The sequence below is a fragment of the Myxocyprinus asiaticus genome, chromosome 37, assembly GCF_019703515.2.
Source record: "Myxocyprinus asiaticus isolate MX2 ecotype Aquarium Trade chromosome 37, UBuf_Myxa_2, whole genome shotgun sequence".
NCBI classification, from domain to species: domain Eukaryota; kingdom Metazoa; phylum Chordata; class Actinopteri; order Cypriniformes; family Catostomidae; genus Myxocyprinus; species Myxocyprinus asiaticus.
In genome coordinates this window covers 29,790,606-29,810,846 of record NC_059380.1, presented here as the reverse complement: position 1 = coordinate 29,810,846, position 20,241 = coordinate 29,790,606, and the positions used below count along the sequence as shown (strand labels likewise).

General features: G+C 39.7%; 1 protein-coding gene across 10 annotated transcripts in view; it reads left to right on the top strand.

Moving 5' to 3' along the window:
• The first annotated feature begins 795 nt into the window (after positions 1–795).
• znf740a (zinc finger protein 740a) overlaps positions 796–20,241 on the top strand; it is an 84,302-nt gene continuing 64,856 nt past the window's right edge. For all 10 annotated transcript variants that reach the window (XM_051676632.1, XM_051676639.1, XM_051676638.1 and 7 more), the window contains exons 1-3: positions 796–874; positions 1,712–1,862; positions 18,354–18,545. In XM_051676632.1, coding sequence (XP_051532592.1) covers positions 1,818–1,862; positions 18,354–18,545 — 237 coding nt within the window. In that variant the 5' untranslated portion in view covers positions 796–874; positions 1,712–1,817. The remainder of the gene's footprint in view (positions 875–1,711; positions 1,863–18,353; positions 18,546–20,241) is intronic.

The window sequence follows — 20,241 nt, the reverse complement described above, 5'->3', positions numbered from 1 at the left end:
TTTCTGAAAGATAAAGAGCAAATAGAACCAGTGTTACATACAATGAACTATTTTTCAAATGCATCTGGACTTTGACTCAATTTGTCTAAGTGTGAAGTAATTTGTTTATATAATACCTCAGAAACCCAATTCAATTGCATACCGATCAGAAGTGAAGTGAAGTATCTGGGGATTCAGGTAACCAAAAATATAATGAGCAGACATCACTCTCATTTTACACCACAATTAGTTAACTAAGAATAAATGTACTAATTGGCTTCAAAGAGATTTATCTTTTATTAGGCAGAGTTTTTATCAAAAGCGGAAGGTCTATCTAGATTTGTTTACCCCTCCCTGTCCTTATATAGGATTCTTTTATTATTATTATTATTATTTTTATTTTGTCTTTTTCTTATTTTTTATCTTTGTCAAAGTATTTTATGTATATGCACTTACATTTATACAATTGTTAAAATTTTTTGCTTTCCCAATAAAACAAATAAATTAAATACATTAAAAAAATTAATAAATAAATAAAAAAAACTCGGGTGACAAGGGTGTGAGCTCCTGAATGTGATGAACTCTGTGATACACTTAGCCTGAAAGACCGCTCCGAAGCGATATTCGCGCTAGTGTGGATTTAGTGTGGGTAAGTGCACTGAGCTTTGGCATGTTTTAGACATGGGACAGTCTTGAACATTTATTTCCTGTCGCGTGCACTCGCACTCAAGTGGCTAAGACCGCAAGTGTGGATATTGGAACAGGGCCTTGGACAAGGCCAGCCTGTGACGTTGCAGTCCCTGTGCGCGTTCTTGTGCTGCTCTTCCGGTGTCGTTTCCTGTGTTTGTAAACTGAGCCGAGTTCCAATAAAAGAGCGACATTGTGCACTACTAAGGTAAGATACAGGAGCACTAGATATGTCACCTCAATCAAAATCCCTCTTATTATTTTGTTATGGCTCGGATCACTGATGTCTGACTCGCCTTTAAAGATCTCGAGGTGATAGAGATTTGAGTATTGGAGAAAAAAAAAAAGCGCCTGTGCACGAGACACACCATACCACACGAACGCGTTGAAAATCAACATCAGCGCGGAATAAATCGCACATGACTAATCCGAGACTTGCTATGACGTGCGAGCAGTGATTTAATCAATAAGGCACGAGTTAATGTGTGGATTGTGTGTTTGTGGGGATCGAGTTTATGACGAACGCAGCGCGCCCTGGGATGCTGTTCAGATGCATGATGTGTGCACGAAGTATTCTATCATTTGTGCATTGCCTTTGCATGGGCCACGACAATTATGTACGAATTTCTTCGATGCATGCGGTTAAGCATAAAATTACTGGCCTATGCATATGGCAATAAAACCTCTAAATCAGTGTTTCACAACCTTATCTAACACCTGATTCAACCTCATGGCCTGAATTGGGTGTGTCTTAATAATTGTGCTGGACTGAGAAACAATGCTCTAAACCCTCTGCTCATCACTGCTTATCTTACATGTATGCCGCTGATCCAATCAAAACATAGTGTCGGACCTAACTTTTATAGTTGAATTTTAGGCCTAGCAAACTCGCTTTAGCCAAAGTGATTTGGATTTGTCATGCAGTGACTGAATCTGTCCTGCTATTTTTTGTTACCCACCCTGATCGGACTAAGAAATGTATTTAGTTTGTATATGTCTCACAATGTTTGTACACTAACTCATCTTCCCTTCATCTCCACTAAAGGAAAAACATTGGTGCCAGATGATAGAGGCTAATGAGAGTTTTTGTGTGACACTTGGTCTGGACTGACGTCTCATTCGCACACCTCTCTCCCACCCTGTCCATAGCCATGTCACACATACCTGGGAGCGCCGTCCGTGACCATATGAAATGGGTTGGTTCTATTAAAATGATATATTTTGGCACGTCTTATAACTTCTTAGCTATTGTGACTTAAGGAAAAGTTCACCAATAAATGAAAATTCTTTGAAGATTTGCTCATTGATTTTTTTTATCCTCATGTAGTTCCAAATGTATGCTTTTCGTTCTACCTCAGAACACCAAAGATTGGTGGTGTTCCAAGATCGTTTATGCTGCTTATTTTGAAAGTGAATGGAGACTGACGCTGTTGAGCTCCAAAAATATGCTATAAAAGTAGTCCATACAACTTGGGTGCTGTATTCCAAGTCTTCTGAAGACATACAATAGTTTTGTGTGAGGAACAGACTGAAATCTGTCTGAAGGTGAGTAAATGATGATAATTTTCGTTTTAGGTGAACTATTCCTTTAGAAATTCAGATGTACAGGACCTAATTTTGTATTCTCACTTCCAATGAAATAACTTGATTTGTATTAATTACTTAGTGTTAGTGTAAGGGATAGTTCCTCTAAAATAAAAAGTTTGTCATCATTAATTCACCCATACCATGGAACAAAAAAGGAGATTTTAGGCAGAATGACAGTCACTATTCACTTTCATTGTTTGGGGGGGGTGGGGAATGCAATGAAAGTGAATGGTGAGAATAACATGTTGCCCAACATATTTTGTTTTCCATGGAAGAAAGTCTTAGGGGTTTGGAACAACATTAGGGTGAGTAAATGATGACAGAATTTTCATCTTTGGGTGAAATGTTCCTTTAAATATTAATTTTTAAAGGAATATTCCAAGTTGAATACAAGTTAAGCTCAATCAACAGAATTTGTAGCATAATGTTGATTAGCTAAAATAGTAAATAAGCTAAAATAATAAATAAGAATTAAAGTAAGTGCTTTTATAAAATTAAAAGCTTCACATTTCTGCCTTTTAAACGCTCCAAAAATTGGCCCCATTCACTTCCTTTGTAAGCTCCTCACTGTAACCTGTTTTTTTTTTTTTGTTTGTTAATCAGTTTTATGGCGCAAGTGCTATCAGTTCAGCTTAACTTGTATTGAGCCCAAAATATTCCTTTAATTTAGATCTTCTCTCTTCCAATGAGGTGTCAGGATTTGTATTTATTCCTTTAGTGCAGGGCTCCAGACTGACTAAATGGTTGCATTTTGCGACCATTTTTTCTGGCAGTACGACAAAATAGTTAGGTCGCACTGGTATAACTACAAAGCTGGCCAACTCTCTTTTGATTATGCGCTGCTGACTGCCATTTTTGTTGCATATGAGAAACATAAAATGGCAAATACTCTGAAAGCGGAACGAAACGGTGCTCTATCCGCTACCGGGATCTATTATCAGTATGACTGAATGGATAGAGCTGCGCGAGTACAGAGCAGGTGTGTTTACTCTCGGATCAGTCTCAACCGCGCATCACAGATCATTATGAATTGCGATGCGAGAACCAGCGCGAAATGTTATGCAGGTCGTGCAACCCATTTTAATTCAGTAGCTGTTGTAAACCCCAGATGTCTCTGTGACTAAACTAGTTTAAAATTATATTAAACAGCCCTGAAATTCTTAACAGCGTTGTCAAGGAAAACAAGAAAACTTGCACAGACACAGGCCTAAATTGGAAAGCTTTTCAGTCCACATGTTACCACCCTTACAGAAATTTTTAATGGATTTACTATAGTAACTCTAACTGTATGAACTTTTTGGCAGAAATGTGGTATATTTATATACAGTATGTGTGGTGTGTGTGTGTGTGTATATGTGTATATATTTTTTATTAATATAGTTGTATTAAATATGTATTACTCCACTAATATATTATAACCTAATTAATTTTTGCGTACAATTTGCAACTATGCAATTTCTTCATGTAGTTTGTATATATAATTTCTTAATGTGTTTAGACTTTTTCACAACAAAAATACCATAGTTCGTATTATAGAAAGAAACCATAGTTGCATTCAATCATGGTAGTGAGAAGCCAAGCATAGTTTTACCTGTTATGGTCTTATTACAAATACCACTGTTAAAATATGGATACGGAAGAATTGTGGTACATTTTTCTGTTCATGCATGACAGTGCCCTGAACACAAAGCGAGGTCCATAAAGAAATGGTTTACTGAGACTAGTGTGGAAGAACCTGCAAAAAGCCCAGACCTGAACCTCATTGAACAACTTTGGGATGAACACAATTGCCCAATATTGGTGCATGACCTCACAAATCCCAAATTTCAACATCTAGTGGAAAGCCTTCCCAGAGAAGTAGAAGCTGTTAAGTAGGACCAACTCCCTTTTAATGCAAATGGGTTTGAAATTAAATGCTCAACAAGCACATATGAATGTAATGTCCACATATATTTAGTCATATAGTGTAACTGGCTTTGTTCGCCTACAACTATTCCAACAGGTGACTGTACTTCAAAAAGCCGGAGCCTGATGAAAGGAATCTATAAAGGAGTCTTAGTCCCATTATCGGAATTTTATAGATATTTTGTAAACTAGTAGAAATTCGGAGTTAACTTTTCACAGATGTTACTTTTGATAATATCAGTAAATTTACATCTGATCCCAAGTTAAAATATAGTGATTTGGTGCTACCAAATCAGGTGCTCATGCCATCATCAGTAGAACTTAAGGTGCTTTTCCACACAATTGTGGAACTAGTACCTGAACTAAAATCAGTTCGTCATGGAGCTACAGTATACCTGTTCCGATTAAATTCCAAGCATCGTTTTTCCACCAGGGACATTAAAGCAGGAACTTTATTTTAAATAAGCTTTAACATGAGCCTGTGATGCTGTTCTGGTGGTGACGCCCGAACTTAATGCGACAACAGCCAAGCTGACTCACTTCAAAACATAAACAATGTTTCACTTTGTGAAAGATTTCGTGTTGATTTTGATTGTCCTATTTTGTTGTGGAAAATATCACATGGACAGGATGCGCTCGGAGTTGTAAGAGATAGAAAAAAACAGGAGAGCAAGAGAAGAGACTGATTTAATGCTACCGTAAGCTGTTCAGCTGACAATTAATTGTCAAACAAATAATTGCGATTTATGATGATTAATTGTCTGTTTTAGGGCTATGACGATTAATTGCCTCGTTAAGGGCTTTCACGATTAATTGTCATATAATTGTCATATTTTTTAAGGTGTGCTTTTTTTGCATGTGTGCTTCATACACCTAAAGAAGTAATTTTTACATATTTAACTTCAAATATATATATCAAATAATAAAATAGGGATAAACTATGATGTCCTTTTAAGGCTTTAAAAACTTATGAATGACATGAAAATTAAAATAAATATCAAAATATTAAAAATAATTAAAATATGTCTCTCTTTTTGGTCAGCTTTAGTTTTGGTCAATTTTACATTTACACTTGTTTTTTGAACTCGTATATTTTATAATTTTTTAAATAAAATATAATTTTTATATATATTTTATTATAGTTTTATTATATTATGCAGTAGTAAAATATTTCTTTCCTAATTTCTTCACTTTCACACATAATTTTAACGCTCTGATTAAACCTACAAGCCCTTATTTGTCATGAAGCAGAACCTTTGAGATTTTGTTTCATCATTTTATCACTCCACAGGAATAGATTAAGTGTGTGTCTCTTTGTCACTGCGTGTCATTAACACAGCGTGTATAAACCAGGAACATTTGCCATTACACGATTGTTTAAAGTGAAACTGGAGCTCTTTGCTTTCAGGATCAAAGTTAATACTTGATCGTTTATATTTTTGTGGGATTTTGGCTTGAGCCTCTGCTGACAGTGCGCACTCAGGACAGGAGCTGGTTGACCTCCGCAGTGCGGCTCAGTGATGCTCTGATGCGGAGTTCAACTGAATGACACACAAACGTTCTGTTCATGGTATTTATACAGTATATCAGCTTAAAATTTCCTTATTTGGGCATTAAAATGTGATTGGAATTTGAATGCCCAGTAATCGCGGTTGTCTCAAATAACCGCGTTTAGATCAAATAACCGTGATCAGACGGTTATTTAATAATCGCGACAGGCCTAATTGTGTATGGACCTTATTAACACTGATTTCAACTAGCAATTAAATCAATGCTGCAATTCATAGTTTAGTTCTACTGTATGTACACATGACGAACGTAAAAAAAAACATTCACTTATAGAGTTAAAAATAAAAACATCTATATTAGTGCATAATACAAACAGTGAAACCTTTGAAAGGTTCAAAAACTGTGCAAACGTGGTTAGTAAAACATTTTAAGCACTGAAAAGTAGAACGGGCAAACTGTATACATGTACAAACTTGTCCAATGTACAAGCTATGCTAGTGATAATCCTTGAACATAAATAATTTTATGATCCTTTATTCTTTCGTAGTCATGTTTAATTTTCTTTATTTTCAATCTACAAAACTTTGCAGAGCGTCAATGACTAGCCATGTTTTTTAACCCTCTTGCATTTTGTCTCCAAGAAACACACTTATCACCAAAGAGTCAAATATTCATAAGAAGGTTTGTAAGTTTTAATGCAGATGGACCAAACATACAACGTCCTTCAGGAGGAGTAAGCATCTTAGTTCATCGCAATGTAATTCACAGTCAAGTCACAATAGATACTAATCTACAAGCAATAGCTATACGTTTAACCCTCCATAGGGCCATCACATTATGTTCCAGTTACTTGCCTCTAGATACACCTGTTACACTTCAAGATCTAAACAATCTTGCTGATCAACTCCCAACCCCCTACATACTTGCAGGTGACTTAAACGGTCACATCCCATTATGGGGAGGAAATCGCACAAATAGGTAGGGAAAAATACTTGAAGACTTCATCAGTAACAAAGAAATTGATTTAACAATATGCAAACCTGATCTCTTGCTTGATTTCTCATGGCGCACCTGGGACGATCTATGTGGAAGTGATCATTTTCCCCTAATCATTACATCTATAAGATCAAATATCCAACATAATATTCCAAGATGGCATCTCAAGAAAGCCAACTCAAATCAAATTAAATCACTTTTATTGGCACACAACCATATACACAAGTGCAATAGTGGGTGAAAGTCCTGGGTGCAGTTCCGAGCAACATAGCAGTAATGACAGTAATGAGACATATACCAATTTACAATAAACAGATTTACACATCACAATTTACATATCTAAATAACACATAATTACACACAACACAATATACAAATAATAATAAACAATGTACAGTATACAATACACACAATATAGAATATTGTACAGTATACAATACACACAATGTAGAATACACACACACACAATATAGAATACACATTATACAATAAAAATAGTATATATAAAATATACAGTAGGTTGTATTGTACTGTATTGACATTCAAGCTGTCGGTTGATGGTCAGTTGCCAGTGTGTTGTTAAGAGAGAATATAATTTATGACAGTCCAGTGTGAGATAATAAGATGAATAAAGTGCAGTGCTGATGTATATTGATCGTGGGAGATCAAGAGTTCAAAAGTCTGATTGCTTGGGGGAAGAAGCTATCATGAAGTCGGCTGGTGCGGGTCCTGTTGCTGTGATACTGCCTGCCTGATGGTAGCAGTGAGAGCAGCCCATGGCTTGGATGGCTGGAGTCTCTGATGTTCCTCCAAGCTTTTGTCACACACTTCCTGGTATATATGTCCTGGAGGGAGGGAAGGTCACCTCCGATGATGTGTCTGGCAGTTCGTACAACCCTTTGCAGGGCTTTGCGGTTGTGGGCAGTGCTATTGCCGTACCAGGCAGTGATGCAGCCAGTCAGGATGCTCTCTACAGTGCTGGTGTAGAACTGTGTGAGGATGTGGCGGTTCATTCCAAAATTCCTCAGCCATCTCAGGAAGAAGAGGTGCTGATGAGCCTTTTTCACAATGGCCTCAGTGTGGACGGACCATGTGAGTTCCTCGGTGATGTGGACACCGAGGAACTTGAAGCTGCTGACTCTCTCCACCGGTGCTCCATTGATGGTGATGGGACTGTGTTCTCTGTCTTTTCTCCTGAAGTCCATCACAAGCTCCTTTGTCTTGCTGACGTTGAGGGATCCTGACACCAGCATGTCAGAGTGTGCACCTCCTCTCTGTAGGCCGTTTCATCATTGTCAGTGATCAGACCTACCACCGTCATATCATCAGCAAACTTAATGATGGCATTGGAGCTATATGTTGCCACACAGTCATGTGTGTACAGGGAATACAGGAGTGGGCTGAGAATACAGCCCTGTGGGGCTCCGGTGTTGAGGGACAGTGATGAGGAGATGTTTCTGCCCATTCTAACCACCTGGCATCTGCTTGACAGGAAGTCCAGGATCCAGATGCACAGCGAGCTGTTTAAGCCCAGAACCCGGCGTTTCACGTAAAGCTTGGAAGGCACTATGGTGTTGAATGCTGAGCTGTAGTCTACAAACAGCATTCTCACATAAGTGTTCCTTTTTTCCAGGTGGGAGAGAGCAGTGTGTAATGCAATGTAGATGCAATGGCATCATCAGTGGAGCGGTTGTTGCGGTAAGCAAACTGCAATGGGTCCAGTGATGGAGGCAGCACAGAGCAGATGTAATAACTGATTAGTCTCTCAAAGCATTTGCTGATGATGGGGGTCAGAGCAACAGGACACCAGTCATTTAAGCAAGTGATTTTAGATTGCTTTGTTACAGGCACAATGGTGGACGTTTTAAAGCATGTGGGGACCACAGACAATGAGAGGGAAAGGTTGAAAATGTCTGTAAAAACACCAGCCAGCTGGTTCGCGCACGCTCCGATGACACGGCCCAGAATGCCGTCTGGACCCGCAGCTTTACGGATATTCACCCGTCAGAAGGATCGGATTACATCCGCTACAGAGACGGAGAGTGAACTAACCTCTGTAGCTTCGGCCGCGAGAGCTCTCTCTGCGAGGGCGGTGTTATTCCCCTCGAAACGAGCATAAAAATATTTAGCTCATCCAGGAGAGAGGCAGCGGTGTTCATGGCAGAGTTTTTATTCCCTTTAAAGTCCGTGATGATATTAATTCCCTGCCACATGCTTCTAGAGCTGGTGGTGTTAAACTGTCCTTCAATCTTGTCCCTGTACTGGCGTTTGGCTGCGGAGGGCATAACTGGCTTGTTTATGCTCCTCCGCATTCCTGGAATTAAAAGTGGAGGTGCAGCGCGAACATCGCTATTTATCCATGGCTTCTGGTTGGGGTAGATCCATATTTTTTTGGTCGGAACAACATCCTCTATGCACTTTCTGATGAAACATGTTACGCTATCAGTGTAAAGCTTGATGTCATCATCAGAGGCAGACTGGAACATCTCCCAACTGCCTGATCAAAACAGTCTTGTAGCGTGGAATCTGATTGGTCCGACCAGCACTGGATCGTTCTGAGGGTGGGTGCTTCCTGTTTCAGTTTCTGCCTGTAAGCGGGCAGAAGCAGAATGGAAGAGTGGTCTGATTCACCAAATGGTGGGCGGGGGAGGGATTTGTAGCCATCCCGGAAGGGAGAGTAGCAGTGGTCCAAAACCCGGTCCCCTTGTGTGTTGAAACTGATGTGTTGGTGGTATTTTGGTGCAATTGATTTAAAATTGGCTTTGTTAAAGTCCCCAGTCACAATGAATGCGGCCTCAGGGTGCGCGGTTTCCTGCTCACTTATACTCCCATACAGTTCCTTGAGTGCCCGGTCTGTGTCAGCTTGTGGCGGGATGTACACAGCAGTGATATTGACTGCTGTGAATTCCCTCGGTAGCCAGAATGGTCGACACAGAAGCATGATAAATTCCAGATCAGGAGAGCAGAAAGACTTGATAGAATGTACGTTCCTCTGATCACACCAGGATTTGTTGATCATAAAACATACACCACCACCTCTGCTTTTACCTGAGAGGTCTTTCGCTCTGTCCGCTTGGTGCACGGAGAACCCCGCGGGTTCAATGGCTGAGTCTGGAATCTCCGCAGACATCCAAGTTTCTGTTAGGCAGATAATGCAGCAGTCCCTCGTCTTTCGTTGGAAATAGATCCGCGCTCTCAGCTCGCAGAGATTGTTGTTCAGAGACTGAACATTTGTCAGTAGAATATTGGGTAGCGGGGGTCGATTTGCGCAAAGTCTTACTCTGATGAGAACGCCGGCTCTATTTCCCCTTTTCCTTCTGCGTTTCCGTGGCCGGGCTGCCCAGACAAAGGGCTCCGCTGGCATGTTTGTAAACAGCGGGTCGGCATTGAGGTATTTAAAGTCCGGTTTTCGGTGTGCTATTGCAGAACCAATGTCCAAAAGTGTTTGTCTGTCGTAGACAATAAGGCAAACAACATCCAAGACCAAAAAAACCCATAAAATTGTGAACAAAACAAACAAAAAACTGCAGTGTTGTGTCGGAGCTTGCAACGCAGCAGCCATACTCGGCGCCATCTTGAGTCCAATCTAGTACTGGTACCTGTCCAATCTAAAACTGGTACCTATTCCAGACCCAATGTTACGATGAACTTAACTCAGCAACCCAAGACAGCCAAGACCCAGTTACAAGTTTCACAGACAAGCTGATCGAAATAGCAAATTATACTATCCCTAAGAAATCACCAAAACCAAGTCGCAGGCATAACCCATGGTTTGATGACAACTGCAAAAAAGCCATAAAAGCTCGGAAAAAAGCAGAGAGAATCTTCAACAGACACCCAACATAAGAAAATCTAGTAAGATTTAAGATATGCCAAGCACAAAGGATTATTAATGATGCAAAAAGACAGAGTTGGAGAAAATATGTATGTAACCTAATAGCAAATACACCATCACCAAAAATCTGGAACCTAATTCGAAAAATGAAAAACAAAGATGAAGAATCTCAAATCCGACACATCAAGCATCAAGAAACTCTCGTAACTACGATTCAAGAATTAACCAATATACTAGCAAAATCTTTTGAAAGAATTCATTAGACAACTTCCGACCGGAATTCAATAAGATACGTATACAACAGGAACAGAAACTTCTGAATTTCCACTCAAATAACACTGAGCCATATAGTCAACCCTTCACTATAGTGGAACTTACAAGGGCTATCAAACATTCCCATAATACCGCAGTTGGACCAGACAGAATCCATTACGAATTTCTGAAGCACTTACCACATACAACACTACTACTACTCCTGGAGATTTTTAATAATGTTTGGAAAACAGGGAATATACCACCTTCGTGGCAAGAAGCAATTATTATTCACATCTACCTTCCAATAGCTCTGACTAGCTCTCTCTGCAAAACCATTGAGAGAATGATCAACGACCATCTGATATGGATTCTGGAATCGGAGCATAAGATTAGTGATTACCAGTGTGGGTTTAGAAGAGGCAAAAGCACCTTGGACCACCTTATCAGACTTGAATTATTTGTCTGGGACATGCTGTAGCTGTCTTTGACCTTGAGAAGGTCTATGATACCACTTGGAGATATGGAATACTCAAAGACCTGTACGAACAATTACAGGACTCCTACACCCAACCCTGTAGGGAACCAACAACTGGCTGACGTCCTTAATGTGTTCTACTGCAGATTTGAAAGGCCCAATCTCACACCCCACACCCACTCCGACCTTCACTTCACACAAACACCAACACCTCCTGCAACCCCCCTCCTCCCCCCTCCTGCTACTCAACCTGCACTTAAGATCTGTGAAGATGATGTGAGCTGCGTCTTTCGAAAACGAAGGATAAGGAAAGCACAGGGCCCAGATGGCGTTTCACCTGCATGTCTTAGATCCTGTGTTAACCAGCTGGCCCCCACCTTCACACAGATCTTCAATAGATCACTGGAGCAGTGTGAAGTCCCATGCTGCTTCAAATGTTCCACTATCATCCCCATCCCAAAGAAACCAAAAATCACAGGACTTAATGACCAACAGACCTGTCGCCCTGACGTTTGTGGTCATGAAGTCATTTGAGAGACTGGTGTTGGCCCACCTGAAGGACATCACTGGACCCTTTCTAGATCCCTTTCAATTTGCTTATCGAGCGAACAGGTCTGTGGATGATGCAGTCAACATGGGATTGCATCATATCCTGCAACATCTGGACAGACCAGGGACATATGCAAGGATCCTTTTTGTGGACTTCCGTTCAGCTTTCAACACCATCATCCCAGCTATCCTCTGGACTAAATTACACCAACTTTCTGTTCCCACGTCTATCTGTCAGTGGATTACCAACTTTCTGACAGACAGGCAGCAGCTTGTGAGACAGGGGAAATTCACTTCCAGCACCTGTACAATCAGCACTGGTGCCCCTCAGGGTTGTGTGCTCTCCCCACTAATCTTCTCCCTCTACACCAACGACTGCATCGCCAAGGACCCCTCTGTCAAGCTCCTGAAGTTTGCAGACGACACCACTGTCATCGGCCTCATCCGAGATGACGATGAGTCTGCATACAGAAGGGAGGTTAAACAGCTGGCTGTCTGGTGCAGTCAAAACAACCTGGAGATGAACACGCTCAAAACAGTGGAGATGATAGTGGACTTTAGGAGGAACATCCCAACACTGACCCCCCTCACTATTCTAAACAGCACTGTGACAGCAGTGGAGTCATTCAGGTTCCTGGGCACTACCATCTCACAGGACCTGAAGTGGGAGACCCACATTGACTCCATTGTGAAAAAGGCTCAGCAGAGGTTGTACTTCCTTCACCAGTTGAGGAAGTTCAACCTGCCACAGGTGCTGCTGATACAGTTCTACTCAGCGGTCATTGAGTCTGTCCTCTGCACTTCAATAACTGTCTGGTTTGGTTCAGCTACGAAATCAGACATCAGAAGACTACAAAGGACAGTTCGGACTGCTGAGAGGATTATTGGTTGCCCCTGCCCCCTTCAAGAACTATAAACTTCCAGAATGAGGAAAAAGGCTGGAAAAATCACTCTGGACCCCACTCACCCTGCCCACTACCTTTCTGAACTGTTGCTTTCTAGCTGACACTTCAGAGCGCTGAGCACCAGAACCGTCAGGCACAGGAACAGTTTTTTCCCCCAGGCTATCCATCTCATGAACAGTTAAAACTGCCCCTTTGAGCAATAATTAATGTGCAATACACAGCTTAGTCTTTTTATATTATCCAACACACCCTACCTCTTCTGCCATTACATTCACTTGTCCTGTTCATAACCGATTTGTATTTAGATTTGCACTACGTGTGTGTGTGTGTGTGTGTGTGTGTGTGTGTGTGTGTGCGTATATGTATATATATATATATATATATATATATATATATATTTTTATATATATGTTGTGTATTCTATATTTTATATATACTTTTTTCTTTTCAATATTTATATATTTTTTTATTCAATTTTAATTATTTTTTAAAAGTCTTGTTGCTGTTTTTGTATTGTTGTGTACTGGAAGCTCCTGTCACCAAGACAAATTCCTTGTATGTGTAAGCATACTTGGCAATAAAGCTCATTCTGATTCTGAACTTTGGCTCAGAGGCAACCTACCCATCTTTATCTCCAGCTTCTTGACAAACAGACATTTTCGTGTTCAATAGAGCCCGACCGATACCGATTTTAGAGAGGGAAATTCACTGATTACCGATATGGTGGCCGATATATTTAATTTTTGAGCTGGAATGAAAACGGACCTTTTCTATGTGGATTTTTCACAGATTTTGCGGCTGCTTTCTTAAACAAATATTTTTATCAAAGAATACTTGACATTATTATTATACATTGTCAACAAATTCTAGAAATGAACACTGAGAAAATAAAGAATAAATAAAAATACAATAAATAGCTTAATAAACATCAGCACTGTTTAGTATCAGTCAAATGCTGACCATTAAAATAAAGAATAAATAAAAATAAAATAAACAGCTAAATAAACATCAGTACTGTATAGTATCAGTCAAATGCTGACCATTAAAATAAAGAATAAATGAAAATAAAATAAATAGCTAAATAATCATCAGTACTGTTTAGTATCAGTCAAATGTTGACTATATTAATACTGCCAAGTCAAGATAAACAGATAAGCAGCAGTGTTACACCGTATTTTGCTATACAAGTTCAGGGGAAACTTTCAACGGTGGAAAACCAGACTTTTAAATATTACATTTTATAAATGCAATGACTGGAATTGTTCTGTTGAAGGGGGTACCAAACTGTGAATCCTGAACAAAACAGTTTGGTGAATACATATTTACTCATTATCTTCCACTCAGCTGACAACAATGAAAGTAGCTATGTGATCAGCTAGTTAGTTTTAAGCTCGTTGTCATGGAGAGTAAAAGACGGACGTTGTTTATTTTACTTTCCAGCATTGTGTCTCACCAACTAGGTAATAGCATGAAATCAGACACAATCCACCACCGCACCATTGTCTGCTGAGCTGTAAAAAGATGCTCTGGTGTTTACCTTTCAATCTGTTACATTACTTACTGCACTGACAAACTATAGCTGGCTAACAGCAAACAGACATGAGTGACATGGTTGTCAGGGACAAGGTTAATGTTATATTAGTTATATTGAAAAGGGAAAATGATGGGGTCATTGTTTATTAAGTTTCCAGTATGTATTTCACAAACTAGTTAACAACTTACCGTGAGGACACCGCTGAACTCCGCCCTGTCTGCAGAGCCACCATCAGTTCAGCTCTGTAAACAGTGGAGTCGGAGCATGCTCTGTTGGACAAACTACGCTATGACACCAATTCTAAAGCATTGTTTTCTGCATTATATGTTCTGAAAAAAAGTTTTCATATCGCCGCATATCGGTAAAATAAATGCCGATACCGATATATTGGTGAAAGGCAAATATCGGCCAACCGATACACTATATGGCCAAAAGTTTGTGGTCACCCCCATCTAATTAATGAATTTGGTTACTCCATTAAATCCAGTAAAGAAAAATCTTAATGTTTCTTTATGTAATGGCTTGGGCTTTGTGTGCAATTTGTGGTAACTGTTTGGGGATGGCCCTTTTCTGTTCCAGCATGACAATGCCCCTGTGAACAAAATGAGGTCCATAAAGAAATGGTTTACTGTGTTTTGCGTGGAAGAAATTGACTGGCCTGCACAAAGCCCAGACCTGAACCCCACTGATCGCTTTTTTCCCCTTTTTCTCCCAATTTGGAATGCCCAATTCCCAATGTGCTGTTAAGTCCTCATGGTCGCATAGTGATTTGCCTCAGTCCGGGTGGCGGAGGATGAATCCCAGTTGCCTCCGCGTCTGAGACCGTCAACCCGCACATCTTATCACGTGGCTTGTTGAGCGCATTGCCACGGAGACACAGCGCGTGTGGAGGCTTCATGCCATCCACCGCGGCAATCACGCTCAACTCACCACGCACCCCACCGAGAATGAACCACATTATAGCGACCACGAGGAGTTTACCCCATGTGACTCTGCCCTCCCGGAGACCAGGCTGGAGTCACTCAGCACGCCCTGGGATTCGAACTAGCGAGCTAGCGAACTCAAGGGGTGGTAGCCAGCATATTTTACCACTGAGCTACCCAGGCCCCCTCACTGATCACTTTTGGGGTAAACTGGAACAGCAACTGTAAGTCAGGCCCCATCGACCAACATCAGCTCCTGACCTCACTGATAGCCTTGTGTCTGAATGAGAGCAAATCCCTGCAGCCATGTTACTACATACAGTATAGTGGAAAGCCTTTCCAAAAGAGTGGAAACTGTTATTACAGCAAAGGGGGAAATTGATGCCTAAGGTTTTGAAATCAAATGTTCATCAAGCACATATGGTGTCCACAAACTTTTGGCCATATAGTGTATATCGGTCGGGCACTAGTGTTCAAATAGGAACTACACTATCAAACTCACATGTACAAGAGCTAGGAGTTCCACAAGGGAGCATACTTTCAGTAACTTTATTCAGCATCAAAATCAATAGTATAATCAAAGTTATTGACCTTCACATTTTTCGAAGTTTATATGTTGTCGACCTATGCATATGCTATAGAGGGAAAAACATGAATATAATTGAACGACAGCTACAACTATGCATAAATAAAATAAACAACTGGTCAATAAAGAATGGATTCAGATTTTCCAAAACAAAGTCAGTATGCATGCATTTTTGCCTTCTCAGATCCTTACACCCTGACCCAGAGTTGAGTATGGAGGGAGAACCCATTAAAGTAGTGAATGATTTCAATTTCTTAGGCCTTGTCTGTGATAATAAATTCACCTTTATCCCACATATGAAGATGTTGAGGAAATGTTTTTTTAAAACATTTGCTGGCCGATACAAAATGGGGTGCGGACACGACCGTTCTTTTAAATCTCTGCAGAACATTAATTAGATCCCGATTGGATTACGGGAGTATTGTGTATGGTCAGGCAAGGAAGTCATACATTCGAACACTTGACACAATACACCATCAGGGAATACGTCTATCTCTTGGAGCCTTTAGAACAAGTCCCATTGAAAGCCTTTATACAGAAGCCAGTGAACCTTCCCTCCAGAATAGGCATCTGTAACTGGCCTTACAATATGCAGTCAAACTCAAAGCAAATCTAAGTAATCCGGCCTTTACACCAGTATTCCAACCAGAATGTTCTGATCTGTATGAAGCTAGACCTAAAGCGATCAAACCTTTTGGAATATGGATTAAACCATACTTGGAGAATTTGAACATCAAACTGGACAACATAAGACAGTAACATTTTTGGCCTGTTCCACCCTGGACCTTGAAAAAACCAACTATTATTAAGGCACTGGCACAACTAAAAAAAGGCAGAAACACTTCCCAACGTGTATCAACAGGGATCCTTGGAACTGAAATGTAGTTTCCCACTCCATAGTACAGTATTCACGGATGGATCCAAAATGGATAACAGTGTATCAGCAGCAGTAGTGATTGGAGATCAACAATATGGCATACGTTTTCCAGAACAGAGATCTAATCTTCACAGCTGAGGCCCGAGCGCTGCTACTGGCACTGGAAAACATTAAGCAGGGTCGAGGACGAAATGTTTTAATCACTTCAGACTCAAAGTCTTGTCTTCAAGCACTTGAATCCATGGAGACCGATCATCCCATAATCATAAACATTTTGACTAAAATACATCGATTACAGAAGGATTTCAACATTATCCTCTGTTGGGTGCCGGGACATATTGGTCTGGCAGGAAATGAAAAAGCAGATATAATGCCTACAAAAGAGGCATTAAACTTGGAGATCTCGGAATGTCTGATACCACCCTCTGACCTCAGGCCATTAATAAACTCATATATCACCAATAAGTGGCAATCAGAATGGAATGAGTGCAACAGCAATAAATTATATGAAATGAACCCCAGGATCCAAAGAAATTACTCTCAAAGTTTTAAATTTAGGCATGACCAAATAGTGTTTACCAGATGCCGAATGGGCCATTCAAGACTAACGCATGCGTTTTTACTGACTGGTGAAGAGCCTACCATATGTATACCTTGCCAAACCCCTATGACCATCAAGCACATTTTACTGAACTGTAAAACTTTTAAAACTATCAGACAATGCTTTTATACAGAGACTTGTTTAATTGATATTTTTTTACAAGTACCATCTGAACAGATTTTACAGTTTTTATCTTGCATAAATTTTAAGTGTCTTATTTAATATTGTAAATATTTATTGATGAAACTTTGTTTGCCATGTGAATAGCCGGGTTGCTGACATGGTGTTAAAATCTAACTAAATAAATGAATAAATACGTTTTCAATCTACATAGTTTAATGTCATCAAAGCCTAACTTCACGAGGCAGTCAGATTATGTTTACACCTCGTTTCTGGCCGATGTTTCAAACTCACACCGTCAACACCAGATGCGAGCGGCGTGATGCGTCAAAAGCAAATAGATCCCATTACAATCAATGAAGCTGTCTACACTGATAGTAAACGGATATCTTGTTCCATTTTGCACTGCACGCACTGGCGCTACTCCTGCCAACAAGATAAATAAACTGCTTGGAACATTTGCATCAACACGTTCGGTTTAGACAGCCTCTAGCTGGTGGGACGCGTCGGCAGATGCTGCATTTTTTTTCTTTTCCATAAATACTCAGCAGATCCTGCACAGCAGTGTCTGTCCATCTATCCATTTTGATTTGAAAAGCCAATAATAGCATCAACTCAAAAGTTTTAACAAAGGTTACCAACCAGACTTTTAAAAATGCCTGTTATCGGCTGTCTGGTGGCTGATAATGCATTTTTCTGACTCCACCCAAATAGTTCCACTTTGCAGGTAATTTACCACCTCAGGAGCAGATACTAAAAGGTTCCTGGTTTGGTTCAGGTTTTAGTTCCATGTGGAACTAGTTTATATGGCGGAAAAACAGTGAGAACCTGAAATACTCTCAGGAACTAGAAAAAGTTCCTGCACTGGAAAAATGCCTTTGGTTGCACCAGTGCCATTGCACTCGTAGGTTAGTTTGGAGCCCAAGCTTAGTGTTAAAAAATATTGTATGTTATATGTTATAAATTATGCACTTTCAGGAACAAGAGCTCATGTTATGTTCTAAATTCTGTTTTGGTGTTGTGTTTTAAGGCAGGGCTGTTAGGATGTGAAGCAGTGCTGTCCAGCATGGCTCTGATGCAAGCCAGCTCAATGGCAGCTCCGAAGAAAATGATGTCACCGCTGGGTCCAGCAGTGGGCCACGGTTCAGCCCAGAGAGATCCGCAGGACCGAGTGACACAAGGACACATGGTCTTACCGACGGGCATGACCTGCCCTCCACTGGTTAGAAGACAACTTCAAAGAGTTCCTGAAACTGTATTTAGTGGAGAGCTGAAAATTGCTTATTTTGTTCTTAAAGGTTTCATATTAACTTATTTCGTGTAGAGAATTGTTATTTTCATTATCGTAGTGCCAAGAAAGTATTATCTAACTAGTGATAGACAAATATTTGGCAATTTGTAACTGCCTAATCAGCCAATTAACAACATTTTGTCAGTTCTTGTTAGTGAAAAATAAACTATTTCTGTTTCCAAATATATTTCAGTAAATTTTGATTTACAACACAATTATTGAATTAAAAGATATGGAATAGATATTGTAGGTATCGGTGTCGGATCAGCTATTTCAAAACCCATGTTTGCTGACCATTACATTAATGGTTCTTAACTGGTTAATGCAACCCAAAACTGGATTTCAGGACTGTTCTGATAGGGTTATAGACAGCGGCGAGGGGGGGCCATGTAAAATGCAAATATTAAAATGCAACTGACCATACAATCACGAATAGCTAAGAATAATATATTGTAGTGGTCGGCAATATAAAAATATAAAAAACTATATCGCAACATTCTTGAATTTTTGGTCAATAATTATTTATATCATGATATGCAAATTTTTATGGAAAACTTCTGAGAAAAGGGTTTGTTTTGGATTAAGACTTCAATTGGCGACTATATACTAGATATGATTGCACGTTTGACAGGTGTACTTTCATCATTCTTGAGGTACTCTATCACTTATCTCTCCATGTTTGCGAAAGAACAGATACTGGTAGGAAAGCTTGATGGCTTCAGCAACAGCAACGATGGAGAGAGTTTATCAACAAGCTCTTCCTCATTAGAAAGTAAAGAGAAGAGATTTTTAAAAACATTGACAGATAATACTTTTACACTTTACAGAAAGGTTCCATTCGTTAACATTAGTTAATGCATTAGGTAGCATGAACAAACAGTTAACCATATATATTTTTTACAGCATGTATTAATCTTTGTTAATGTTATTTAAAAAAATAATAATACAATTGTTAATTGTTTGTTAATGTTAGTTTATAGTGCATTCATGTTAACAAATGCAACTTTTGATTAAAAAATGTTTTAGCGTATGTGGAAAATAACATTAAAGGGATAGTTCACCCAGAAATGAAAATTCTCTAATAATTTACTCACCCTCATGCCACCCCAGATGTGTATGTCTTTCTTTCTTCAGCAGAACACAAATTAAGATTTTTAGAAGAATATCTCAGCTCTGTAGGTCCATACAATGCAAGTGAATGGGTTCCAAAAATTTGAAGCTCCAAAATCCACATAAAGGGAGCATAGAAGTAATCCATATGACAGTGGTTAAATCCATGTGTTCAGAAACGATATGATTGGTGTGGGTGAGAAACACATCAATATTTAAATTATTTTTATCATATTGCCCAGTAGGGGGTGATATGTACGAAGAATGTGAAAGTGAAGGAAAACGGACTTAAATATTGATCTGTTTCTCACCCACACCTATCACATCGCTTCAGAAGATATGGATTTAACCACTGGAGACATATGGATTACTTTTATGTGGATTTTGGAGCTTCTAAATTTTGGCACCCATTTATTTGCATTGTATGGACATACAGAGCTGAAATATTCTTCTAAAAACCTTCATTTGTGTTCTTCAGAAGAATGAAAATCATGCACATCTGGGATGGAATGAGGTT